The sequence below is a fragment of the Antechinus flavipes genome, chromosome 3, assembly GCF_016432865.1.
Source record: "Antechinus flavipes isolate AdamAnt ecotype Samford, QLD, Australia chromosome 3, AdamAnt_v2, whole genome shotgun sequence".
In the NCBI taxonomy this organism is placed as follows: domain Eukaryota; kingdom Metazoa; phylum Chordata; class Mammalia; order Dasyuromorphia; family Dasyuridae; genus Antechinus; species Antechinus flavipes.
In genome coordinates, this window is record NC_067400.1 from 51,015,965 (window position 1) to 51,043,720 (window position 27,756).

At 36.6% G+C, this 27,756-nt stretch overlaps 1 protein-coding gene across 1 annotated transcript in view; it reads left to right on the forward strand.

The window, feature by feature from the left end:
• Positions 1-325: 325 nt before the first annotated feature.
• Positions 326-27,756, forward strand: part of XRN1 (5'-3' exoribonuclease 1) — an 88,073-nt gene continuing 60,642 nt past the window's right edge. Inside the window, exons 1-13 of the mRNA XM_051983344.1 lie at positions 326-618; positions 10,514-10,746; positions 12,308-12,405; positions 13,725-13,834; positions 13,922-14,032; positions 19,755-19,837; positions 21,173-21,260; positions 21,348-21,516; positions 22,753-22,820; positions 23,119-23,253; positions 25,872-25,938; positions 26,106-26,211; positions 26,741-26,830. Coding sequence (XP_051839304.1) covers positions 418-618; positions 10,514-10,746; positions 12,308-12,405; positions 13,725-13,834; positions 13,922-14,032; positions 19,755-19,837; positions 21,173-21,260; positions 21,348-21,516; positions 22,753-22,820; positions 23,119-23,253; positions 25,872-25,938; positions 26,106-26,211; positions 26,741-26,830 — 1,559 coding nt within the window. The 5' untranslated portion in view covers positions 326-417. The remainder of the gene's footprint in view (positions 619-10,513; positions 10,747-12,307; positions 12,406-13,724; positions 13,835-13,921; positions 14,033-19,754; positions 19,838-21,172; positions 21,261-21,347; positions 21,517-22,752; positions 22,821-23,118; positions 23,254-25,871; positions 25,939-26,105; positions 26,212-26,740; positions 26,831-27,756) is intronic.

Genomic DNA, 27,756 nt, shown 5'->3' on the forward strand with positions numbered 1-27,756 from the left:
GTCTGGGAGGAAGAGGAGAAGTGGGTGTTTGCGGGGCAGGGCATGGAAGCCGCCTCAAGTTAGTGCCGGGGCACTCGGACCGCCCGAGCGGTATCGCTGGCTCCTTCTCACTAAGCCCATGGGACCGAGATGGGGAAGCGGGGGGAGGGGGGAAGCGCTCCCGTGAAGGACTGCCTTCCCCCACCCCCCACCCTCCGGGCTACCTGCAGGCCGCTTTCCGAGTCGCGCTGCCGGCGCGCCCACGTCACGCGCCACCGGCCTCAGGGCACCCCGGAGCCAGCTGCGGACGCGGGGCGCGAGGCGCGGGCGCGAGCCGGGGCGGGCGGAGGCGAGCTGGGGGGATGGGGGGACGCTGGGCGCGGGCACAGCCCCGAGCAGCCTCTCTAGGCCCCGGCGAGCGGCGGCGCGGCCTTCTCTATGGTCTGGGCGGGCGGGGCCTGTGTTGTCATCGGCGGCGCGACGACGGAGGAGGCGGCCGAGGCCCGGGCGGGGGGTTTGGTTTCGGTTTGGCGACGGCTGCAAGCGGGGTCGGTGACGGTCGACATGGGAGTCCCCAAGTTTTATCGCTGGATCTCGGAGCGGTATCCCTGCCTCAGCGAGGTGGTGAAGGAGCATCAGGTGTGTGGGGCTGGCTACTTCCCCTCGGCCCGCGCCCCCGCCTCCGTCCCGGGGCTGCGGGGGCGCCTCGGCCTCCTCCTCGGCGCGGGGCGGGGGCTTGGACGGGCAGCGCCGTCGGGCCGGGGTTGGGACCCCTTTGTTTCCGTTTCTTTTCGAGCCGCGCAGACTTCGGTCCGGGCCGGCGGTGGGCTCGACTCACGAGGGCTTCCTGTTTGGGGTCCCGTCGGGGCGTGCGTGGGAGCGAGACCGAAGGGCGCTCCTGGTTTCTTCTTCTCGGGGCCAAAATTCAAAATTGTCGCGTCTGTGGAAAGGGCCGAAACGGACCCGGAAGCCCGCAACGGGGGGGGAGGGGTTTGGTGCGGAGCCCTTTCGTGCCCACTTCCACGAGTGTTGTCAAAGGAATGGGGGGCGGGGCGGAGTCTTTCATTTTCCCGATAGAAAGGCTAGTCTGGTTACATCATTACCGAGCGTCTATTAAATAGCCAGTGGCTGGCTTCGCCCCAGCCCCGGAGAACCCACTGACCGTCAGGGCTAAACCACGCCACCCACGCGTTGGACCGGGGATAGGGGTGATGCGGGGGGCGGGGGAGAGCCCGAGAGCTTCGGGCAAATCTAAGTGCCGGAGGTACACCTCGAACTGAAGAGGAACGAGGAGTCGCGGGGGTGGAGGGGCCGGGGGCCAGATGGATCCCAGGGAGCCTCGAGCAGAACGCGTTCGGATCTCTGGGTCAGCCGAGGCACTTGGACAGAGGTCCGGCAGCGTGCAAGTAATGCCTTTACCTTGCGTCTGGTCTCGGGGACGGAAGGGCAGAAAGCCCTATGCCCCCAGGAATCCCTGCCGTACGCTGTCCGCTGAGCGTGCCAGGGAGCCTGGACACCGGCCCTAGCACGACAGGAACAGAGATCTGGCGTGGCAGGCGGAGGCCAGGGGAGAGACGGCGAAGATGAGCCGCGGGGACGGGGAACTGCCCCTTCTTGCGGCTTCCCAGGGTCGTGGAGCGTGCCAGGAAAGGGCCAGGAGGGTACGGAGGCTTTATAGGCCCGCCAAGGGCCGGGTGGGGTTCATGTATAGGGGCTTTAAACGCCTGCTAATGGCTAGGGAGAGGTTGGGGGGTGCGGGGGATTTAAAGGGTCTGCAGGGTGAGGGGTGCAGGGGCTTTAAAAGGACCTAGGGTGGGGTACGGCTCTGTAGAGGATACTTTGGAGAAAGAACAGAGGCCGGGAGGCCAGTTAGGACTTGGTTGCTGTAGTCTGGGAGAAGCGAGGACGGCCTGAAGGGGGCTAGCAGCTATTGGAGAGAAGAGGATCAATGGTAGAAATGCTGTGAAGATATTACGAACGAGGTGGTATAAAGGTGCTTTATAGCTACAAATTATTCTGAAAAGGGAGCTTTCTAAGTGTGTGTTTTTTAAGTGTTTCAAGGATTTTTATTGTAAATTAGAGACTTGAGGAATAGGTTTAAAAGCAATGAAAACAATCGATGCTATATGAGAAAGATATACACACCAGTAACCACAAAGAATACAATAGAGAATTAGATAATTCTAATTAAATACATTGGCCAGTGTTAGTTCCAGATATTAGAATATAACACTTCCTTTTTAAAGAAATGGTGAACTACAAGTGAAGAAAGTTATTTGTGCTGTCAATTAAAAAATGATAAAATGGATGGTTTTGTACACCTTTTTAAAGAGAAGCTTCTGGAGAGCCACCAAATCTTAAAGAGTTTGAAGGGACTTTAGAGACTATCTAATCTAACCCATACAAGAAAGGAATACCTACTATTAGCTGTGTTTGGTGAAAAAAAAACTAAATAAAATCAAACTTACACCTGTCTTCTCAACTGTGGTCTTTGTTTACAATCCATCTTGTTTCCCCATTTAATTGCTGAATTTCTGAAGGGACTCATTAGTAAAATGAAGAGGTTGAGCTACCTGGTTTTCAAAGTTGTTTATTCTAAATCCTTTTATGTCTTTAAAGCAATCCCATGTCATTGTTCCTAGGCATATATTATATATAGCCTTCAATATATTGAATAACCTAGATGGAAATTTTTGCAATAAAGGGATATTTGATATATCTTTGAAATTTTAAAGTTATTCTCCTTTGGTTCTACATCGGTACTTGCCCTAAAAGAGTCACAAAGCATAAAGTTCGTGAAATCCACATTCTTTGACCTTTGCACAACATAAATTATTCATATTAGGGAAGTAATTATATTTAATTATAGTTTGAAGGATGAATTAGTCACAAACTTATATAGCTTTGTAGTTTGAATGGTTAATAAACTGGTTAAATACCTTGGTACATAGTTTTGTAGTCATAGCAAGTAACAATTAGCTTAGCAAATATTAACTGTGTACTAAAGAAGATTTAGACAATTTCAAACTACCAGTAACAGACTAGATAATTTAGGTGACTTTATGGAAGCAGAGAGTTGGGCATTAGGTTAGCAACTAGATTTCTCTGTGTCAGGTAGTCCCCTGTTATTGGAGTTAGAAAGGGTTGTTCTTGATCTTATGGAGTGCTGTTGTCAACCTTGATCACAAAACAGTCAGATTATGCAAATACTAGAGATTAAAAAAAAAACTTACTTAACTCTGAAATAACAAAGTAAAACCAAAGAGCTAATGACTGTCATAAACAAAAAGCTTTATTTTTTCTTTTGGAGGAAGCAAACTAGATGTGGGCCCGACCCCTTGTAGCAGGGGACCTGCTTTAGTATGGGCCAATCTCAGTACTCATATCAATGAATGGTACAAAGTGAGCTGACGATCAGGGATAATATCAACAGTGAGATAAGTTCAAGTCATAGCATGAGTGTCCAAGTGTCATAGCATAGCTTGTCCAAGGTCAGGGCATACCTGATGCTGATGTGAAACAATTCTAGGATTTTGCTGTATCTGAGTTCATCCTGAAGGTTAGCAGAAAGGATTGTTGTTATGTCAAACTCAAGGCCCAGTTTGCTTGCTGGACCTTAGCTTTGGAAATTATGGTGTTTCCTAATGGTGTACTGACAATACCCTGTTCCAACAGTAAATGTTTGCTCGTGAGGCTAGTGGTCAAAATATCCCATACAGGGATTTCTAGCAAATTTCTAGCAAAATTGGCTGCAAAACAAAATTCTACATATTAATGCCATTTTTACATTTGAAAAATGGAAAATGGGTTTTTTGGGGGAAGGAACCAAAGAACATTCCAGGGTTCCTTAGCTACTTAAGTAGTGGCACAATACTGCTGATAGTCCTCTATCTTCTGTTTCATGGAACAAAATGTATCTTTAAAGACTATCTGCAAACTAGGTGTCTTGCTAGAATATTTAAGATCACAAAGTTAACATCAGAGAAATACTTAAAAAACGGCATACCTACCAAAGATATTTACCCTTGTCATGGAGGATATGTCCTGTACAACTCCATATAGCAGGCTTTCTTATGCATTCTGCAATTGCCTGTCTTTGAAGATGAAAGTAATTAAAATAGCTAGCATTTATATAGTGCTTACATGTGTCTGACACTGTCCTACTGCTTTATGGCTCATTTGATCCTGACAACAATCTGAGGAGGCAGCTGTTAACTATTGTCCCCATTTTACAAATGAAGAACTGAAACATAATGAAGTGACCTGAAGTACCCAGGGTCACACAGCTAGTAAGTGTCTGAGGCTGGACTTGAACTTGGATCTTCTTGACTCCAAGGCCAGCCCTTTGTCACCTGGAGCATCAGCTAACTGCCTGGCAATGTGCTGATTCCATTGAGCCCTGGAATTGTCCAGGGAAACCTTTCTGAAATTCACTGGAAAGAGATAGGCCTAACCATTCATAATTTAAAAAAAAAAAGAAAGAAAGAAATTATATTGCAGTTGGACAAGCGGCATACCATATTAACCAATCACATAGTTTGTGGGGAAATGGCAGATGGACATTGGTCCTAAAATTGAGTACAAGAGAGAGATTGATTGGATATCAGTGTTTTCAGTGATCCCAAGTTACAGAACTTTCTTTTTAAAAATAAAAATCACTAGGTTCTGATGACACTGTGACGCTATGTGATTATGACTCATTGAACATCTTTTTCTAAAAAGGATCCAAATCACAGGTGATAAAGAGATCAGTGAAAGATGCCTGGTGGGGGAAGGGAAGAAGCAAGTGGACAAGGGATGTGTTGGAGCCACATGTGGCTTATGCATAAAAAAAATCAAGGACACACATGACTATTAAAGAAGTATAGCCAGTCATGTAGCAGTCCAGGAGTTACACTCATATCCATGAAATAACAGATGAACCAGAGAAAAGTCTCTAGCACTACAGAGATCTGGTAAAGGTTTACAGAAAGGTGTGCATGAGAATCTCATAGGAGAGAAAGGATCTGCATTGGTGGCAAGAGTCCTCCCATTTCTAAGGTCATTGAGCAAGTGAAGTATTGATAAAGTAGTGAAAAGAAAATCCCATAGCCACAGATCTTCAGGTAGAATCACAAAATTTTATCCCTAGAAGGGACATTTTAAGATCTAGTCTAACCCCCTCAGGTTTCATATGAGGAAAATAATGTTTCATTTGCTGAAAACACATTCAATTCAACAAGCATTTACTAAGTACTTTTTCCATGTACGCTGTACTAGACACTGGGAATAAAAGTTAAAATGAAACAGTCCCTTAAGAACCTTATATTCTATTGAAGGACATATCATGTATATACAGATAAGAATGTTAAAAATAAATGCCAAGTAATTTGGTGGGGGAAGAGATCACTTGACAAGGATCAAGAAAGACCTAATATAGGGACCTGCTTCTTGAAAGAGGGCAGGAATTCTGGCAGATGGGAATAGAGATGGGAAAAGTATTTGGAGCAAGGCAATGGGCATGTTGTAGACAGGCACTGAGTCAGGAAATGGCAGGTTGTGTAGGGAAATAAGTCAACTAGTTTAACCCACCATAACATGTGAAGTGGAATGATAAGAAATTAATCTCAGAAATTAAATTGCATTTTTATAGTCCGTGGATACTGGAGTGGGGACAGGATCTAGGGAAGAGTGGATTGACTTGTTAAACAGAAACTGTCTGAGCAAAGATTGTTTAACTCTTAGCAAGCCTGGTGAGCTCCAGCTTCAAATCATTCTATGCAAATGAGATAGAATGGGCTTATTTCATTATCCTTATAATTGGGATCAAATGAACTGGATTGAAGTCCACATCTTAAATACTAGCAATTATTATCTGTTTTTCTCTTCTCTCTCCCTTTCACCCTCCCAAATATTTCTTATTCCCTGATTTGTTTGTGCCTCTCCTCTTTTGGGGGGGTGGGGGTTATTCTGTACTCACTTTTCTGTTTTGTATCTCCCCTCCCCCCCAGTAGAATGTGAACTCAGGGTAGGACCTGTCTCACTTTGTACTGTCAGAACCAAGTATAGTTCTTGACACATAGTATTTAATAAATACATACTGATTTTTATTTTTAAAAAATAGATTGGAACCATATAATGGGCTGGGGCTTGAGTTGATGCACTGAGGTCCCAAGCACATGAGGCTAAATAGTAATTGGACCATACTCTATTAATATATAAGCTTGGAGAAAGAATGGCCCCGCCCACTCTTTGTGCAAGTCCTGATGTGTTGTATAGGAAATGATGATTTTGGTTGGTAGAGGCAGGGGAGTGGAAAAGGAAGGGGAGGAGATGGCTCAGTGGATAGAGCACCAGCCTTGAAGTCAAGAGGACCTGAGTTCAAATCCAGCCTCAGACACTTAACAATTCCTGGTTGTATGACCATGGGCAAGTCACTTAACCCCAACTGTCTCAGCAAAAAGCAAAAAGAAGAAGAGAAACAAACAGCTAGCAGAGAGAGAGAGAGGTCTGAGCTCTCCTCCCCTTCCTTTTCCACTCCCCTGCCTCCACCCACCAAAATCATCATTTCCTATACTACACATCAGGACTTGCACAAAGAGTGGGCAGGGCCATTCTTTCTCCAAGCTTATATATTAATAGAGTATGGTCCAATTACTATTTAGCCTCATGTGCTTGGGACCTCAGTGCATCAACTCAAGCCTCAGCCCATTACAGAACCAGATTGTGAAAAGATTTTAATGTCAAACTGCTGGGTAGTTTGTACTTTATCCTGTACGCTATAGAGAGTCACTGAGGTTTTTTGAGGAGGAAAGCGATAGAAGTTTGTAGGTTTTGTTTTTGTTTGGGGGTTTGTTTTTGTCCAATCTTGAGTAAATTACCAATGAGAAAACTCCTATCAATGCAAATCTGAAACTACTTTATAGTTTATGGTCTTTTGAGAGAATTCATTGGAACTCGGATTAAATAACCTATCTTGGGTCATGGATCCTGTATGTGTCAGAGACCAGACTTGAGTCCAGATCTTCTGGACCCCACACGACAAGATTTCTATCAAGTACATAATCCTGACACAATTAATTTGAAAAAATAAAAAGCTATTTTTAAAAAAAAATGTCCTTTTTTGTCATATTTTACGTGTGTGTGTGTGTGTGTGTGTGTATGCATGCTACATTCTCCCAATTAGAGGCTTTTAGAGAACAGGGATGGCATCATTTTTTCCATTGCTCTTTGTACCTGGCTTGCTATTTTGTACATAGTAAGTGCTTAATAAATGTTGGATCTGATTCATGTGATAAGCTATTTCCAGACAAGCAAATTCTACTTTGACATTCAGGTGAAAAAACCACCACCACCACCACCACCACCACAATAAACAATTAACCAATCAGAACATCTTATTCAAAAATTTAGAACATCAAACTCAAAATGTCCAAAAAGGAATTCTTTTGTCCTTCCACACAACCAACTTATTGATTTCTATCAGGGGTATAAAAATAAATGAATTGTGGTCAGATCTTTACTTAATATTAATTTGGAAGCTCTGTTTGGAATATTCTGGCCAAGGTTAAAAACCAAGAGCCTTGATTTGAGTAGAGATTATGTGAATAGAGAAATGGGAATGGACACTGAAGAAAATGATTGGATTTGGGGAAGAAGGGAGTGATTAAACAGGCAAAATAGAATTGACTGAAAAGCTGGTGATACCCCTGATAGAAATCAATAAGTTGGTTGTGTGGAAGGACAAAAGAATTCCTTTTTGGACATTTTGAGTTTGATGTTCTAAATTTTTGAATAAGATGTTCTGATTGGTTAATTGTTTATTGTGGTGGTGGTGTTTTCATCTGAATGTCAAAGTAGAATTTGCTTTTCTGGAAATAGCTTATCACATGAATCAGATCCAACATTTATTAAGCACATACTATGTACATAATAGCAAGCCAGGTACAAAGAGCAGTGGAAAAAATGATGCTATCCCTGTTCTCTAAAAGCCTCTAATTGGGAGAATGTAGCATGCATACATACACACACACACACACACACACACACACACACACTTGGGTAAAATATGACAAAAAAGGACATTTTTTTAAAAAATAGCTTTTTTCAAATACATGCAAGGGTAATTTTCAACATTTACCCTTGCAAAACCTTGCATTCCAAATTTTTCCTCCTCTCTCCCCTATATAGCAAGCAATCTAATATAGGTTAAACATGTGCAATTTTTCTTTGTCTCTGTATGGAATTATCAGCCCCTAAATCAGAGTAAATTTTTCGTAAAATGCATTTTGATAGATGTTAACAATCTTTGTGGCTGCAGTGTGCACTTCTTTTTCTTTTCCACTGATAGAATATAATTGCTCTGTGCTTCTGTGTGAATAGGTTGAGAGAGAGGTTAAATAGAGAGAGAGAGAGAGAGAGAGAGAGAAAATATTCCATGGTCACTTAATTTTCACTTTGCTTTCACAACTAAATAGCTTTTGAGTAATAAGATTTCATATATATATGCAAGATGTTTTGGTTACATAGTTGCCTGTTAAATATAGATCTTAGAATTTATAAATAGGAAGAGACTATAGAAGTCCACCCATATGACCTATATGTGAATACCCTCTATAAGTGATTATCAGTTAGTAAACTCTTTTTGAAGACTGATTGTGTGCCAGCCACTGTTAATATCATTCAGTACACACTTATTAAATGCCTACTATGTGTCACATGTACTTGCTAAATACAGAAAGAGGCAAAAGACAGTCTCTTTCTTCAGGGTGCTTATAATATAATGGCAAGACCTTTGCAACAAATCAATACAAAACAAGCTGTATAGCAAATAAATAGGAGACAATTAAGAGAGGGAAGGCAGTAGACTTAAAAGGGGTTAGGGTTCTCTTTCTGTGGAACATGGAATTTTAGTTGAGAACTTACAAAAAAAAAAAAAAAAAACAGGGATATTAATTGACATTTCATAGTGGAGGGGAAGGAGTGTGTTCCAGACTTGGGAAACAACCAGATAAAATGCCTCAAACCAAGAGATGGAATATCTTGTTAGACAAGCAGGCAGCCCAGGTCCCTGACTATATTAAGACTTAAGGTACTTAAGGTTATTAGACTTGTAAAGATAGGAGGGAGCTAGATTATAAATGGCTTTGAATACCAAACAGAGCATTTTGTATTTGATCCTGGAAGATTGTAAGAAGCTACTGGAATTCATTGAGTAAGGGGTGATTATGATAGCACCTTTGTGTAAGAAAACAACTTTAATGGTCAAATAAAGAAGGAATTGAATGAGGCAGACAAACCCACTAGTGGACCATTGCAGCAATATAGTTGTGAGATGATAAAGGCCTGCACTAGATCAGTGGGAGTGTCAGAGAAGAGAGAGCATATTCTAGAAGTGTTGCTTTGGTGAAATGGATAAATTAATCTGCATGAAACTGGTAACTTGGGAACCAATGATAATACTCAGGTAAAGTACTATACCTAGAAAAGAGAAGAGGAACTTGAAAAAAGATGAAATTACAGTCCCTTTGTAATAACGTCTTGGGTAACTAGGTAGGGTTGGCAGAGAAAGCCTGAAGTATGGATAAGATTGCTTCCTGGGCAAGCAAGGAAACCCAAGAAGTTAAATTTCCCCTATGAATCTGTCTATGGCCAACACCATCTCTGTTGAATCATTCTGCCCCATGATATCTTTCTCCTTAGCCCTCTCCCATGCTTCATATTGTCTTTCTCCTTGGTATAGCTAAATAAACTCTTTTAGAGTTGCTCAGTTCCTCTGTGGATTTAGGCTGCCAGTTTGTGGCCATAGTCTTAGCTCATTCAAATTCCCATTCTCCTGGCAAATTCCACTGGGGAACTTGTTTTTTCCCTTGTTAATTGTTAAAAACCTCTTTCCTTGTTAATTATATGATTTCCCAAATCTACTTCTTATTTACTGCTCTTGATGTGTATTTTACCTCTTTACTTTCCTTAAGAAGCCTACAAATTTTGGAGAATAGCAATATGTTAATACAGAAATATAAGCAAAATACACTGGAAGAACAGGACTTGTGGTTTTGTATAGATAAAAAGTTACTCAGAACACTTATAGGTTGTGTCTTGACCAGAGCCACCCTGACAGGAGTTCTGAGATGGAACTTGATTTACCTACGTTAAACCTCCACTACATGGTACTTATCTCTTAGTAGCTATATCTAGATAATTTTTTCTTTTTTTTTTTTAAAGAGTTCTTTTGATTTGATTTGCATATATTCTTTAAGTGAAGAAAATGAGCTTTGGGAAGTTGAAGGATTTTTCTTAAGTAAAACTCTCTTTAAAGACATCATGCCCAAGTCCTTATCTGTTTCTTTTTTTTTGGTGAATTGTACTTCTTTTTGCTAAAATTAGCATTCTTATTTGACTTAATGAGTGGTGTAATTTTTTCCCTTGCAAATGAAGCTATGACTAATTTTCATTAAATAGTATCTTTTTAAAATTGATTTTCCCCCCTTTTATTTGGAGACAATTGGGGTTAAGTAACTTCTCCTTTAAATTGATTTTTCTTTTTTGTTTTTAGATTCCTGAATTTGACAACTTGTACCTGGATATGAATGGAATCATACATCAATGTTCACATCCTAATGATGATGATGTTCATTTCAGAATTTCTGATGATAAAATTTTTGCTGATATTTTTCACTACTTAGAGGTATTGTTTCGCATTATTAAGCCCAGAAAAGTTTTCTTTATGGCAGTTGATGGTGTGGCTCCAAGGGCAAAAATGAACCAGCAACGTGGAAGACGGTTTCGGTAAAGTGAACATTTTAAATTATCTTAACATTGTTTTGTTTTACTTTTATATAATAATTTACATTGTCATTATTAATACTTTTTTTTCAAATTATTGCTTTTCAACTAAAAAGACACAAGTTAGCAGATTACAGAATCATAGAAACTAGAGTTTTAAAAGACCTTATTGGCTTCATAGTCCAACTCATTATAACATATCTGACAACTGTTCATCTAGGCTCTGTTTAAGACCTCCACTGAGGAGGAGCCCACAGTCTCCAAAAAACTGAATCTACTTTCATACATCTGTAATTATTAGGTCATTTTTCCTCACATCAGGTTTAAGTTTGCCTCTTTGAAATTGCCTAGTGTTGCCTGCTGATAATTAATAATGTTCCCTCTTCCACATGATAGCGCTTCAAATACTTGAAAACAGTTGTCATGTCTGTCCTTCTCTTCTCCCTTTTTCCTCAATAAGTGCTCATGTGAATTGGATTCAGTCCTTTATTCAAATCATTAGCAAGAAAATTAAACAGCACAAGGCCTAGCACAAATCTCTGGGACACTTGACTGGACCTTCTGTTAAATTAACTTTGAGCATTAACAATTCCTCTTTTCTGGTATAGTGGAATTTCCACTCCCACCTTGGATGCTAACTTCATGAGTGACCTTAAGCAATCTCTCTGAGCTTCATCTGTGAAAGAAGAGAATTGGGCTACATGCTCCTGAGGTCCTTTCCAGATTTAGATCTATGATCTTATGATCCATTTTTTCCCCACAAGTACTTCCTACTCGACTACAGTCTTAAATAAATGAGAGGTACAACATTTTCCTAATATACTAGCTTAGTAACTATAAAGGGAAATAATGTTGATCTGGGCCAGAATTTTTCTTAATGAAGCCATGCTGGATCTTTCTTTTCATTAAAATATATATATTTTTAGCTAGTTTTTAAACAGAAGGTTATTATACCTTGTAAGAAATTAATGTAATCTAAAGCAAAGAAATATTTTTTTATTTAGTAGTCAATAGGTCACAGAGTAAGGAGTTGCTAAATTATAACAATATAACTTAAACTATTTTAAGACCATAACTTCTTGGTATTTGCTATTTAATGCATTTAATACTTTGGTATGTCAAGGATTCAGAATTTTCTTGTTATGGAAGCTTCTTCCATTGAACCATATCACAACCCTTCTCTAATTCATAGCCTAATAAGTTGTTTGAAGCTCAAAAAAATTAAATGACTAGCTCATGATCATAGATTTAATTACTCTGTCATCTAACCATACCCTACTATATGATACTTGCTCTGTATGCAATAGAAATGTTCTCAAAATGATAGTGTTTTTAAATTTTTAATTATATTTTCCTATTGAATTGCATTATTTCAGAGATAACTTGTGATTGATTTAGCCAAAGAAAATCTTAACATATGACAGGATTTTCTGAATCCTTGAAGAATTTTTCTGTTGCCTGTAATCCTTGTCAAATGTATTTAAAATATGTAAACCAGTATTTATGTGACTGTTATGTGTAAAGACATCCTGAAGTGAATTCTTTTTTCCTATTAACTTTTAAGGGCAGCAAAGGAGGCAGAGGACAAAATCAAAAAAGCATTAGAAAAAGGAGAAATTCTTCCTACAGAAGCGAGATTTGACTCCAACTGTATTACACCAGGTAAATATATTTAGAAAGAAATTTTGAGGAAGGTTTAAAATATTCATTGACAAGTATTTCCAAAAGATATTTCATTATTCAATTGTTTTATTCTGGACTTATTCTGGACACAGTATTTACTTTGTTATTTTCCTAGTTGTTTCTCAGAGAATTATAAGATGAGAAAGTTTCCTGAGTATTGGTCTCAAAATTCCAAATTATTAACTCATATAAAGAGGGGAAATAAACATTTCTATCTGACTTTTTAAAATTCAGTATTGTTGGAATCTTTACAAAGTATTAAGTCATTAGAATTGATATAGACAATAATTATCTAATTTAGCATGGTTCAGTATGATTGATCTGATCCTACAAGATGTTATTGGGCCAGAACTTGAAACAAAGTACTAAGTGGAATTGAGCAGACAATGTTTAAATCTAGTTTAAAATTGATTTAATCCTACAACAAATAATGGTTTCCCAGTAATACAATGATTGGTGTGTACTCATTGTACAACATATAAGCAAGAAGCTCTCAGGGCCAGACACAGAAGCCTTCTCTTGAAGGTGGAGACAGATTCATTCCATATGCCATCTTTGTGCTGGCTGGAGACATTCGGAGAGAGTTAGGGGCTGAAGCTCAAGACTTGAAGGACACAATAAAGGACTGGATTTTAATTCCTGGCTGGATTTGAAGTGATTATTATTCTGAACTGAAACTAAGGCAACCTCCAGAAAACCTCCCCAAGAAACCTGCTCCCAGAGAACGATCATATATAAAAGAAAAGAACACCACAGTGTTACCGCTATCTCCTCTTTCTGGAACAACTGTGAAACATTGCTAATAATGGCAATAGTGATTCTTAACAACTCTTAAGGTTCAATTTCTTAAAATGAAATCTTACAAAAAAGGACAGAATATGATTTGTAAGATTCTATTCTGTTGTCCCAAAAGAACCTTACTCTTGAGCCATGATTTAGAACAATGCCCGTGGTCATGACAAAGCCATACATCTTTTACTCTTCCTAATTGATACTGAAACAATTTTAGGGTACTTTGTTTCAGTTAATAGAAAGAAATGGATTATTTACCACACAAAGGTGATACCAAATTGTTAGCCTGTTTACCAGGAAAAAGTATATCATAGTCTATATTTTAATATATACATACAAGGCTCTACTGATCATTTTAATCTCATAAGTACCACAAGAAATATATCTTGTTCTTTGCCACTTAGAACTCAAATCTTATTTTTTGTTGCTATTGGTAATAGGCTCTTATCTTGATGGTATTAATTAAAGTTGTTTGTCTTAACTTTTTTTTTTTTTCTTTTAAACAGGAACTGAATTCATGGCCAGATTACATGAGCATCTGAAGTATTTTGTAAATATGAAGATTTCCTCAGACAAGTCATGGCAAGGAGTTACTATCTACTTATCAGGCCATGAGGTTATTTTGTCTTTTGACTGAAGCATTTTTCTAAATGTAATTTTCAAAAATACAGCATATTACCCCTTTTTTTGACTTTATATTCAGACTCCAGGAGAAGGAGAGCACAAAATCATGGAATTTATCCGATCCGAGAAAGGAAAGCCAGATCATGATCCAAACATCAGACATTGTCTTTATGGTTTAGATGCTGACTTGGTAAGTGTATTTGTGATGCTGAAATTTACCACTGTCCTAATGATTTCAGTTGTATAAGTGATCTAATAGAAGCTTTATACATAAATTTGGTAGAGCTTATAGGTAAGATCCCACTGAAGATATAGCTGTAGAAATGAGAAGGAATCATTAAAAAACTGGGAAAAGCAGTTGGGTTTTTCTTAGTTAAAGGAGAAAGAGAGTTAGTAGCAAGAATCTATAGTGTCCTAAGATGTAAGCTTGAGGACTGGGATGAGTTTTGTTTTGGTCTTTGTTTCCCTAGCATATAACAAAGCCCCTTGCACATAGCACAGTGGATCTATGACCTTATTAATGTAAGTATTTTAACAATACAATTCAAAGCTCATTTATGCCTATTTGTCTTTTGTGACTTACATCTAGAATTTCCCATAATTGCACCTCAAAGAAGCACTACTTACATTCTGATTATAAGAAAGGCAAAGAAACATACTAACTTAACTATCAAGTAGCCCTCACTCTTATCACATGAATGACCTATCTTCTTCTCTTTTTTTCTTGGAGATCAGGAACTTTCTCACTTTCACATTTATATTTCCAGTGTTTGATATATAATATGTACTTAATTGATTCTCATTTTATTCTATTATACATGATTCTGATAACATTCTTTATACCACTTCTGCATAATTCCTTTTTTCTCATGTATTGCAGCCTCATCTCACTCTATTAGTGATCTTCTTTATTTTGTCTCTTTGGAAGCTATAGCAATCTCAAATCATACAACATGTCAGAAAAATATACCTGTTAAAAAATGTATTCCCCTTGCTTTTTATCTCTTCCCCACACCCTCAAAAAAATGGATCTTTGCTTCAGAGAACAGCTTGAAAGTCTTTGAAAGAAAGCTGTCTAGTTCACTCTACTCTTTTTTTCTTTTCTTTTTCTTTCTTTCTTTTTTTTTGCTCATTTTCCATTTGTAGTTTTTGTATCTGTGTGTACATTTATAAACAAAATACTGATAGATGAACTTTGTAGGTTTTATATCTAACTATATATCTCATAATCTGGTCATTAGGGATTCTTCTTGTGTTATTTTCCTGAGCAGATAATCAGGCCAATTTCTTTTGAGTGATTATGGCTCTGGTTTAGGAGGTTCTGAATTGTTTCAGAACTTGATGCAATTCAGCAGTGTTTTCCACATATAGCAGCATCTGGAAGACCTCACTTTCTATGGGAAATAACTTTTCAAATTAGATGTTGCCCTGGATCTCTTCCGTGAGAGTGATGAGCATGTCTGGGGAACATATATTGCCCTATTTTATACTTCTCTTGGTCTCTTGGTGTTAATGATTAGAGTGTCACTGAATAAGATTCTCGCATTTTTTACGATACTCGCTTAGTGTTGGCTTGTACATGGGAGATATCTTCTTGAAGTCTTTAAGGTGGTATTTTGCTTTATAAAACTGAATTTTTTTTAAGGATCATAAACAAAAATTACAGTAGGATTCTGTAAATTCCATCTCATCCAGTCAGTTGTGAGATAGTAAAGATGTGATTTGTTGTGAAATATTCATTGCACAAGCAAGTGATGTCTCTTTGCAATATTCTAGAATATCATGGATAGTGTTGATATCTATACAAGCTATTTTCATAAAAGTTTTATAGTGATGGTGAAATGGGCACATAGATAGGTTAACAGTTAAATGTAGCTATACTCTCAATGCAGGAGGTGGATAATAATAAGATTCACTTCTTTCTTCCCCCAACTTCAGATACTTTGCTTATCCCTCAGTGCCCTTTAAATTGTGACCTCCAAGGAGGACATTTCTATATATCCTCAATTTAGACTTCCTACTTTTCCCATCTTTATTTTTTTAATGCCATTTTTAATCCTTTAAGAAATATGCTCAGAAAGTTCAGATATAGTTCTTTACTGTCCACAATGGAAAAGAGAGTTTATTACAAAAATTACTTACTTAAAGAGACTCTCCATGTTTCGTCAACTTACTGTTATTCTTCCATTTTTTTTTTCATTAAATAAACTTTAAGATAATAGCTTAGTTGGGTTTTTAACAAAGCTTTCCTTATAATTGTTTTTTCTTTCTCTGTCCCACCTTTTCCTCCCATTTTATGAGATGTGATACTACTCATAATCTTCTGTCATCCTTCCCTTTGAGAATTTATAAATGAGTTTCTAATCTAAACCAGTGTTATTACTGCCAAATACATCTAAATATTTGCTGGTTAAGTCAGTTTTGGGGTGTTTTTTTTGAGTTCTCTTCATTATAGCATTTGATTTGTATTGGTTAGATTCTACACAGAATTATAATCTTTCAGTTATGTTTCCATTTTTTATTTTTAGTATCTTGTTTAATTGTATACCATACCTTTTTTTCATTTTATTCTTCTTTTTCATATTAATTTTGACCTTTTTTCTAACAAATTGATAGTCTGACTATATGCAGATAGCTGATTCAAGAATGACTCCTATGCTTGTCAACTATAACATATTGTTTCTGCTCTATTAAAATACTTGATTTTTATTATGATGTGTTACTTGTGCAATTTTTTTTTCTTAAAGTACTTGTGATTTCTAGGCATGAAATTTCTGTGTAATCTGCACATCTTTGGCCTCTCATTTCTTACTCTTATGTATTTCCCAACCTATCCTTTCCCTTAAAATCATTGTTGATTTAGTTGGAAAAGTCTTTCTGAATTTTCATGGAATTTCTGTGTCATTTCATTCACTGCAGTATCTGTTAGTAAAGAAGCTATAATTATTTTCATTGAGTTTATTTTCTCAACTAATTCTCAGGAGCATTTCAATACAAAGTGACCAAATTATTCACAAAAAAGATGTTTCTAGTTGCATTTGGAAAATGATATAAACAATTCTGTCAAATCTTGTCTCCCATTAGAATCTGTTAGCTAATTTTCTGTTTTGCCCCAATTTCCTTTTGTCCTCTGGTTTCACTTTGAGCAAGAATGTCAAGAGTGATTCAATTCAGTTCCTTTAATTGTATGGTATTGGTCAGTAGACCAAGCATCTTAATTTTCAGAGTGTCAAGAACTATGTTGATAGTTAATGGATAGAGCATCTAAAAATTGAGCTTCTTCCCCCTTTTCTCAGTCAAGAAGCAGATGGGTCCTGCACCAGACTGAAAGTCATTTTATATTTTTTTTTGATTCATTAACTACCATGGCCAAAAAGTTTATCACCCAAATGGCCACCCTTCTGGCAACGAACCTCTCCATACTAAGCTAGGTTAATCCTTAGAAAGCAAACTCAGGTTCTGGCTCACTCCTTACCCAAAAGGCTTTTAGCATTACAGATCTTGCCAGTGTTTGTGTTCCAAACTGGTTCAGTATTAAAGAAACTCTTTGGGGTTGCTTGGCACTCCAGCAAGTGCTTAATAAGTGTTTGTTGAGTTGAGTGAATACTCTAGAAATAAAGGAAATGAAAATTTGAAACCATTTTCCCAGCATACTATTGTTATTTCTAGCTGCCTTAGAGAATCATTGATCATTTCTGTTTAAAGCCATGAACTTCACGTCTTTCTTTTGACTGCAGAAAGGCAGCTGGAGATTGGACCAATGTGCTGAAAATATCTTCTTCCAGTTTTCCCAGAGTTTTTCAGAATCCTAAGGTCAAGAGTAGACATCGTAGCCTCTGAAATAATCCCTACTTTTGATTATTATAGGAGCCCCTACAGTGAAAGATATGTCTTGTGAACTTAGAGCAAGAACTAATTTGAAACATTGTGGTATAGTATAAAGAAACTTGAACTTGGAATCAAAAGATGTGAGTTCAAGACCAACTTCTCATTCCTGTCCTGTCCATGAAATTCTGGGTACTAATAATTGCAGTTATAAGATTTGCAAAGCACTTAAAAATGTCTCATTAATTCTCCCAGCAGTTTCAGAATGTACGTGCTATTTTTATCCCATTTTTATGGGATAAGTGCTTTGGTCTCTGCTTTCCAGACCTGGTGTTCTGTGCACTCTGGCACCCCCTAGCAAGCCCCTTCACTGGCTAAGCCTCAGTTTAAATGATTTACTTTACAAGACAGTTGTGAGAGAAACACTTTTTTTTTTTAACATTTTTAAAGTGATACAAAAATGTAAGCTATTTTTACTATTATCATCCTATTTTATGGTGAATAGAGAATATGCTCATTGTAATTGATAGTTCTTTTTCTCCTTTTTTCCTTTTGGTGAAGGAAGGGAAATCCCCAGTTACCTAAGAGTTATGTAGAAATGTGGATAAAATAGCAAAAATCTGTAATTAAAAAAAAGGACCCAGTTGTCCTAATCCTGGGTTGTTGCTCTAAAGAGAAATGACTTCCTTGTTTTTAGGATCAGATGAGAGCAATGCAGTGTAAACATGTGCTCCAGATCAGAAGAATCACTGCTCTGCAGAATTTTAAGATTAACTGAGGATTTAGGTAACCCCTAGGCTGTACCTTTAGTGCACTCCTTCCTCACCACCACCTCTTAAAATCTGTAGTTTTATTTTATAACTCAACTCTAAGACTGTTTACTCAAGGTCTTTTTCTGACCTGCCCCCAATTCCCAGTCACCCATTCCCTACCCTTTACCCCAGAAAAATCACATTATATTGTATTTACTTGGTATTCATTTATCTGTGTTCACCTGTTCATTCCTGATAAAACCATAAGTCCTTAAGGGTAGATAGAAACTTTTATGTTTGTATCCCTAGGAGTGAGTCATAGGCTCTTAGTAAACACTTATTGTTTGATTATTATGCATGAAATACTTTATATGTGTTTTTAATTAACCTTCCTCTGGTGTATTATTTCTGAATTTTTATATCTTCTTTCCCTCATAAATAAACACTTGTGTGAAGTATGTGTTGACAAAGGGGGAAGGTAAAGACAGTACTGGTAACAAAACACGTGAAGAAGGCTAGCTGGAACAACTGAGAGCTGGGTAATTAGGTAACTAGTCATTAGAGCATGACTGGTTACAGTACCAGAGACCAGATTCAGATAATTTGATACTTTCAACCAGACAATCACCAAAGTTTAGAAACAAGAAAAAAGAACTTGGTGCCTAAAAGAAGCTCCCCAATTGAAAGAAGCTTCTATGGACCAGTAAGACTGAATCCTAAATGGCTCCTTACTGCTTTCTGTTCCATTGCCACAGACAGTGAACTTATGTGAAAGGCCTGTAAGGATAGAGAGGTGGAAACTGAAGTTTCTCCTACTTCTCTAAGTCTCATGTGAATGTTATTGTCTTAATCACATAAGATTAAAGGATTTTATGTAACTAAATGAGTTTTTATGTAACTAAAAAAACAGCTTATCATATTTGCACATATATAATCTATATTGCTTGCTGTCTTGGAGATGAGGAAGCAATGGAGTGAGGGAGAAAAATTTGTAACTCAGTTTTACAAAAATGAATGTTGAAAACTATCATTATATGTTAAATATCATCAAGTGCACCGGCAAATGAATAAATATTTGTTGATTAGCAAAAAAAAAAAAAAAAAATGTTTTTTTCCTGTTCATAGCCATTATACATTGTACAAAATGAAACCTTTTATAATCTCTAGCTTTAAGAATCCCACTCCATAATATTTTATGCGTTAATGAATACTAAGCATATTCTAAAATAAAAAATATATGTACATAAATGATTTTAAATAAATATTCATTGTAAAAAGTGAACCTGTTTTTGCAACCTGTTGAATAGAAACATCTCTTAAATTCTTTTTCAACAGATTATGCTTGGATTAACAAGCCATGAGTCACATTTCTCTCTTTTAAGGGAGGAGGTCCGATTTGGTGGCAAGAAAACACAAAGGTTAGTCATGCCTTAACAGATATGCCATGTGAACAAAGGACAGTGAAATCAGAAAAGACAGTGTTGTGTGAAGATAGTTTGTCATCATTTGATTTATTGAGAGATTAAAAGACAGTAACCATGTGACCCTAGGCCAATCACTTAATCCCATATGCTTTGGTTTTCTCATCTGTAAAATGAGCTGGAGAAGCAGGTCTCTCCAATGTTTTTGCTAAGAAAATGCCAAAAGGGGTCAGGAAAAGTCAGAAAAATAACTGAAAAACAACAGCAACAACAAAGCTTACATATACTGTATGATACTATTCTACAATTGTTTCCTCTCCCAGTAAAATTATAAGTTCTTTGACACTCAGAGTCATAGTCTTTGTGACTTCTCTAAGGATTGAGCTCATAATAGATCACTCAAATACAAAGGTAGTGAACTTCTGCGCTACTTATATTATCCATTGTTGGGGTTTCTTTAATGAAGCTTCATTGAGTCATAAAGTTACTTGTGTTCTTCTCTTTTAATATAAACACAAAATTGTTTTTGTTTGTTTGTTTTTACTAACAGAGAACTTATCTTTTCCTTGGCTTTAGCCATAGTTTAATTTTCTCTCCTTCCTTCACTATTTATTGAATCTTTTCAGTCGTGTCTGAATCTTTATGACTCTTTGGGGTTTCTTGGCAAAGATTACAAAATGTTGAAAATTCTTTGGCTTATTTATAATTGAGAAAACTGAGGCAAACAGAGTGAAGTAATTTGCTCAGGGTCACACAGCTAGTGGCTAAAGTTTCATTTGGAAAATGAATCTTCCACTCTCCTCACTGTTAAACTTGTTCATTTGCTATTGGACTAAAAGTGTACAACTTGAATTCCAGGATAGAGGAAGTGAGAAATGGAACTGCACTGTTCTCTCTCTGTTATAACCCTGAAACTGCTCTCCAGGGGGTTCCCAATCAATTTTTTCTCCTTTCTTTACTAGTTGGAAACCTTAACTGGATCATATTCCATTTAGAAATGTTGGACTTGCAAAATGTTTCTGTTCTAAGTCAAGTATTGGAGCTTCATTTTTTCATAATGTGGGGGTTTTTTTTCCAAGTCAAAAGTGTTCTTATATTTTAAGACTTTTATACCACAGAACACAAGTGGCTTCTAGTATTCTTAAACTTCATTCTAATTTTTCTCTATTGTAAAATATAATTTGATTTTATCTATAATAGTATCATTGATATAATGATAAAACTTTTAATAAAATTCATACTTTCTTCTTAATAGGTAATTTTTATACTCAATTTATGTTTTGGTAGTCTGTAAAAGTAAAAAATAGCTGTTTTAATCTGATTAATTTTCAGAGTATGTGCACCAGAAGAAACTACATTTCACCTCCTACACTTATCTTTAATGAGAGAGTATATTGACTATGAGTTTTCTGCATTAAAGGTAAGTATCACACTAGGCGAGTACAAAAAAAGTGCTTTTGTGTAGAATTTTTCATGGCATTTATTTTTTTTCTCCATTTTACAATAGGACAAGATTTCCTTTAAATATGACATTGAAAGGATAATAGACGATTGGATTTTAATGGGATTTCTTGTTGGCAATGATTTTATTCCTCATCTACCTCATTTGCATATCAATCATGATGCACTGCCTCTTCTTTATAGAACTTACATGACTGTCTTGCCAGAACTTGGTGGTAAGAAATTTTTAACAATTACACTGAAACTAATTTAGCATTCGTACACACTAAAAATAGTGCTCAGTTTATTAGGTAGTTGTACAAATAGGTTGGTCTAGAAAGAAGGTGGGTTCCTTATGGGTCAAGGTACTGAATCTTAAGCTTACAGTTTCCACTGCACACTGTTTAAACCCAGAGCCATTTTATGAATAGTGAAGTTAAAGTTAAATGGCCTCCTTAAAAACTACGTAATTCTTGACATTAACCATTTAAGGATGATGGAGCATATGTTAAGAAGATTGACAGAAATCGCCACCTTCATAACTATTGATAAGCATAACTTTGGTTAAAAAAAGTTCTAGTTTTCTCAATGAGTAGGAACCAATATTATTATGGATCAATAGATTTTACAGAAAACAAAAAAAAAGGGCTGATAGGAAGAGAGAAGGAACCTTGCAAACCAAAGGTCAGCAACAAGAAAAGGGTAGATCAAGCAGAGAAGAAGCCAAGACAGAGTAACTGACCATAATAACTTAAAGTTTCCTTAATTGATTTATATTTAATTAATATGTTTATACTTAATACTGTTATTATTTATACATATATGGATTATGAGTGATTTTATGGTTATGTAGCCTATATTCTGTTTTTCTTCCTCATTGGGGATTGTGTGTGGGTGGGAGAACAGGAGGAAGAGAAGACAATTGGGCTTACATGAGTTATTCAAGTATCTGTGGTCCAGTTTGAACTCAGGTCCTCCTGACTGCAGGGGCGGCATTCTAGTCACTGCAGTACCGAACTGAGCATTGTAATATATTCATACATAGAAATGAGGGCTAATAGGTTTGAATTAGGTGTTCTCATGATGATGATTAGTAGAATATCATCATGTGCCCAAGGGTGCCTAGAATTTTAGAGCCAGGAGGGAACTTAAAATTCAATCATTCTGAGTTATTATTTTACATAGCAGTCTGTATATATGCCAAGCATTGTTTTAGGTCCTGGAAACAAAGACAAAATGAAAGGAAGAAAAAGGAAACTATAACAAGACAGTAGTGTTGTATCTAGTTTCACACAAATACTAGGAGCAGAGCCAAAAAGAAAACCCAGGGTTTTTTCCCCCCAAGTTCACTTTTTTCCCACTAAACCAACCTTGATTCATTCATTACTCATTACATATATAATTTTTAAACAATTTTTCTAAAATCACAAGTGTTTTTCAATTTTAGTATAAATTTGTTTTGTCTCCTTTAGGTTATATTAATGAAAATGGCCATCTCAATTTACCTCGGTTTGAGAAATATCTTATAAAACTATCTGATGTAAGTAATTAAAAGTTTGTTTATTAAATCAACAAAGGAATCCTTTGTAGTTGAATAGTAAATAATGGAAATAAAAAGGTGTGCCATAAAGCTCTAAAAAGTATCAGTGACTAAATAATATTTTTCCTCAAGTTGTTTATCAATATATCCTCCCATTTCAATCATGTCTTGTAAAAAGAAAATTTAGCAGAATCCAATGGGTTTTAAATAGCTATGTCTGTCAATATATGCAATGTTTCACACTAGACGTTTCTCCTTCTATAGTTATTTTAAGTTCAACTAAAATATTTTTGTACAGTTTGATCGTGAACACTTCAGTGAAGTTTTCGTTGATTTGAAATGGTTTGAAAGCAAAGTTGGCAACAAATACCTCAATGAAGCAGCAGGTATTGCAGCAGAGGAAGCAAAGAACTACAAACAAAAGAAATTAAAGGCTAGTAAAGTTTTTACATATATATATATATTTTTTTAATTTTCAGTTAACAGTTATAAAACTCAATTCTCATTGCCTTTTTATTGTACATATTTACATTTCTTCCTCTTTGTGGACATATCCTTTCTGGTCTTTTAAAAGGCAGTTTGTCTCCCTCAAAGTCTTTGAACTAACTTACAGGATTTGTTCCTCTTCTTTCTAAACCCCACATCATGCTCATATATTTAGATCAAATTTTCTAGATTTTTGAGCCCAAATAACGATCTGATTAATTAGCTTTCTCTTGTCTCTCACCATGATCAATTGAATAGTAAATATTGATGGAGCACTCTGTTCTTGTTTTTATTCTCTATTACTTGTCAATATTGTGGCACACTTATTTGTGAGCATGGATCTTCTTTTAATTCTGACTCCAATAGAATATAAGACTCTCGTGGACAGGGGCAGATCTTCCTTTATTTTCCTATACCTATTCTCTTTGCTGCATTGTCTTGTCCCTACTTTGACTTCAGCCTTACTCCCCACCCTAGGGAGAAGGTCTTCTTGCCGGGTTTTTTTTCCTGTCTACATAGGTACCTCTTTGTTAGTCTATCTATGTAGTATTTGTGTAGCTCTTTGGGTTTACAGGTACTTTATAGATATTGTGTCACATACTTTATATATCTTATGCCTTAGTGGACGTAGGTCACACAACTCTCAGCATATTACATGTGGCCCTTTCTTGCATTCCTACAATTCACATATTAAAAAGGGAATTCTGTCAATAAATTTTATTAGAAACTACTTCCTGACCAATGACCAAATGCATAATAGAGCTGTCCATAACAAAGATCATGTATAACTTTCATTCTCTTTTGTACAAGTAAAAACTGAAGTAAGGACCAGTCTAGTCTCTGGTCTTTAAAAATAGTCCCTGAGGGCAAGGCCCATAAAATGACATTCATTGTAGTTCTCTAGCTCTAGTCTATCTTCACCAGATTTCACAGAGAATCTTATTTGAGATTGCGTAAAAAGACAGAAGGGTAGGGCAGCAGATCAAGTGGAATTGGAGGAAAGAATAAATACTATTAAAAGGAGTAGAAGTTACAGTGACATTGATATTGGGAGAGTAGTTATAGGAAACCCATTAGAGAGGAGGACAAGACAATAGAATAAGAGTTGACTGGGAAAGGTTGAAGATGAGGGGAGAAAGAATTCAGAGAATTAATGATTGAAAGAATATTAGAAAACAGAGTTTTTTTAGCCACTCAATATTACAAATGTTAAAGGATTGTCAGCAGCAATCCAGGACATACTTTTTTATTTTTTTAAGAATGACTAACTAGTAGTAACAAGATTGATAATAGTATTTCATTGTTTTTTTTTATATTAGTCATATACTTTGTCATAATTGTTATTGAGAAGCAACTATATGTAATCCAGAAGTTTCTCATTTCCGTTTATAAAAATGTATCACCACAGGCTATTTTCAAGTATCTTTACTTTGAGTTTGGTTTTTTGTTTTTGTTTTTTGAATCTTTGTCTTAGACAAATAGCCAATAAAAATATCTATCGTGATGTCATCAAATTAATCATTCATTTCCTGATAATGAGCAGAATCTGTACAAGTTAAAAGTCAATTGTAGCCTCAAACATTAGACTATTCTGCCACAATAAACTGTATCATAGTAAAACGATTTTTTAAATAGTTCATCCTTGAAAATGATCTGCTCTCCTAGTCTGCCCTATTCTTAATTCGGTCTCACACCTATTCTCTGTCCAATTTTTTACCTTTGTCAATGTCACGGTAGTCACAGCTACTTGAAGCTACTTAGGTATTAACCCTCAGGTTCATTGTCCCCTCCTCTCATTTTGTCTTTATTGATCTTGAGGTTGGTAAAGCTGAAGGCAGTGAAATGGAAAAGAAAATGTATAATCTTGGTAAAGCATTTAACACAGTGCCTAGAATCTAACAAGCACTATGTAAAGCACTATTGTTATCATTATATCTATCATCATTATACAACAATAAGTAATAAAAGAACATCAGAAAGTTGATTTTAGTCAATAAGGATTTAGGGGATAAAGCAAAGGCAGGACATTTTATTTGTTGTTGTTCGTTTGTTTTTAAATTCTGAATATAAAATATTAGGGAACAAAGACATCTCCATTGGCCCTATATCACCATTAAGGAGGTGTGAAATCACAGAAAAGAAGGAAAGTGGGAAATTAGAGGCAGTGGGAAGGCTTTATTTATGAAATTCCCATTTATCTGTGGAATCCTCCCAATTATTTATTGTATCCTACAGAACACTTTGTGCAATTTGAGTATTGATTATAGAAAAACAGTTCATTTTATACTAATATAAAATATATGGTTTTCAAATGTCTTTTTTTTCCCTGAGGCAATTGGGGTTAAATGACTTGCCCAGGGTCACACAGCTAGGAAGTGTTAAGTTTCTGAAGTGGATTTGAACTTGGGTCTGGTGCTTAATCTACTGCCCTACCAAGCTGCCCTTCAAATGTCATTTTTTGGAAATACTTTTAGCATTCTTGTTCTTCTGTCTTACAGAATCTTTGAAATAATACTTCCACTAGTTTTATGTAGTTTTTTTTTTTTTTATATATATATATTTTAGGGCCAGGAAAACTCCATGTGTTTGGCTGCTTTAGACAAAACTGAAGAAGAAGTGATGACTTCAAAGAGTGAGCAAAAACTTTCCCTTGTATTTATCCTCTTTTTCTGAAAAACACATCTCCTACCTTTTTTGTTTCGGCTTCGAAAGTAGATAACTTAATAATATTAGGGAGGGGGAGAACCTTATAACTAATTTCTGAGCCTTTATGTCATCATTCTCTTGATTTTGTTTCAGGTGTCATAGAAGATGAACCTGAAGATGATGACCTCTTTGAAACAGAATTTAGACAGTACAAGAGAACATATTACATGACAAAGATGGGGGTAGAAATTGTTTCAGAGTAAGTACTTCTTAATTTCCATGAACAGTATCAGCTGCCTCTAAAAGCTGGGGAAGATACAAAGTTTCCATAATTCTAAGTTTCCTGACTTCATGGAGCAGCATGGTCTAGTGGACTGAGTGCTAGGTCTGGAATCTGAAGACCTGAGATCCTTTTCCAGCTCCAGTCCATCTAGTTGTGCATGACATTGGCCAGATTTCCTCTCTGAGCTTAAATGAGATAATGGATATAAAATGCTTTGCAAGCCATAAAAAAGCATTGTATATGCTGGCTGATGTTATTAAAACGACTGTGGTAAGACTCATAAACAACCAAAAAAAGGATTCTCTCCATTTTAAAATTATTGTTCAGGATGGCCCTAAGATACTTGTACCAATAACTGAGTATGAGAAGAGCATGTCACAGCTTTGTGCCAGAGCAAAGGACAAAAGCGATAAAGTTCTCTGCTAGTCCAAGCCTTGGAGGCATCCTAAGAGTAGCAAATTTAAGAAAGGGAAATATGTCCATGTGACCTTTTTTGCATTTGCAGTGACTTTTTGGCCGATCAAGCTGAATGTTATGTGCAGGCAATACAGTGGATTCTGCACTACTATTATCATGGAGTTCAGTCCTGGAGTTGGTAAGCCCCAGCTTTGTTCAGAAAAGGAAATGATTATAGATCTCTAATAACTCTTTTGGTTTAAAATTTCATGATGCCATAATTTTTATGTTGTGTTTTCTTTTGATAATTACTGTGGTATACTTTATTATCATAGGGAATTTTCTTTTCCATGCTGCTTTTATTTATGGTAATTTTTCAGGTGCAATAGATAATAGCAAGTTTAGCTGAAAAACAGGTAAAATCTTAATATGGATATCATTTCAAAGAGCTCTGTATAACTGAGGTATTCCTAGTTCCAGGAAATGGCTCATAATAGAGAGTACTTTGTCATTCTGTTTGTAACACAATATTTACATGAGTAATCTCTGACTTCTATCATTTAGTTTTTACTCTTAATACCAAGTATCAAAATTGAATATGACTATATATGTAATTTCAGTTTGAGAAGGGAGAAATTGTTATTCAACTATCCAATAATATAAATTTATTATTTATTCTTTTACCATTTCCATCCAGAGCAGAGAGGTGTGTCTTATAAAAAGTTCAAGAGACATAATTCCTGGGTAATTAATAATGTTATTAATTATGGCTAATAAATAATAAAAGTACAGTCATTTGGCAGCCTATGGTTTAACAAAGACAGATTATGACAATTTGTCCTCGCTTAAATGTCCTTGGAAGGATGGGTGTTCCCAACAAATGACAATCAACTCTGATTGGTTAAAAATTAATGAAAAGAATGAATATTATAATGAGGTTGACCTAATCTAATGAAGGGCTGAGATAACATTGTGATTGTCACTTTTACTCCAGACCAACACAGGACAATTTAGACAGATCTGCCCCCCATCCAAGTCTGAGTAGATCTCAATGGGTTTCCCCAGTTAGGTGGAGTTGAAGAGAAAGTTAAATCCCTCTGGCTAAGCTTTGTTCTGCAGGTGCTT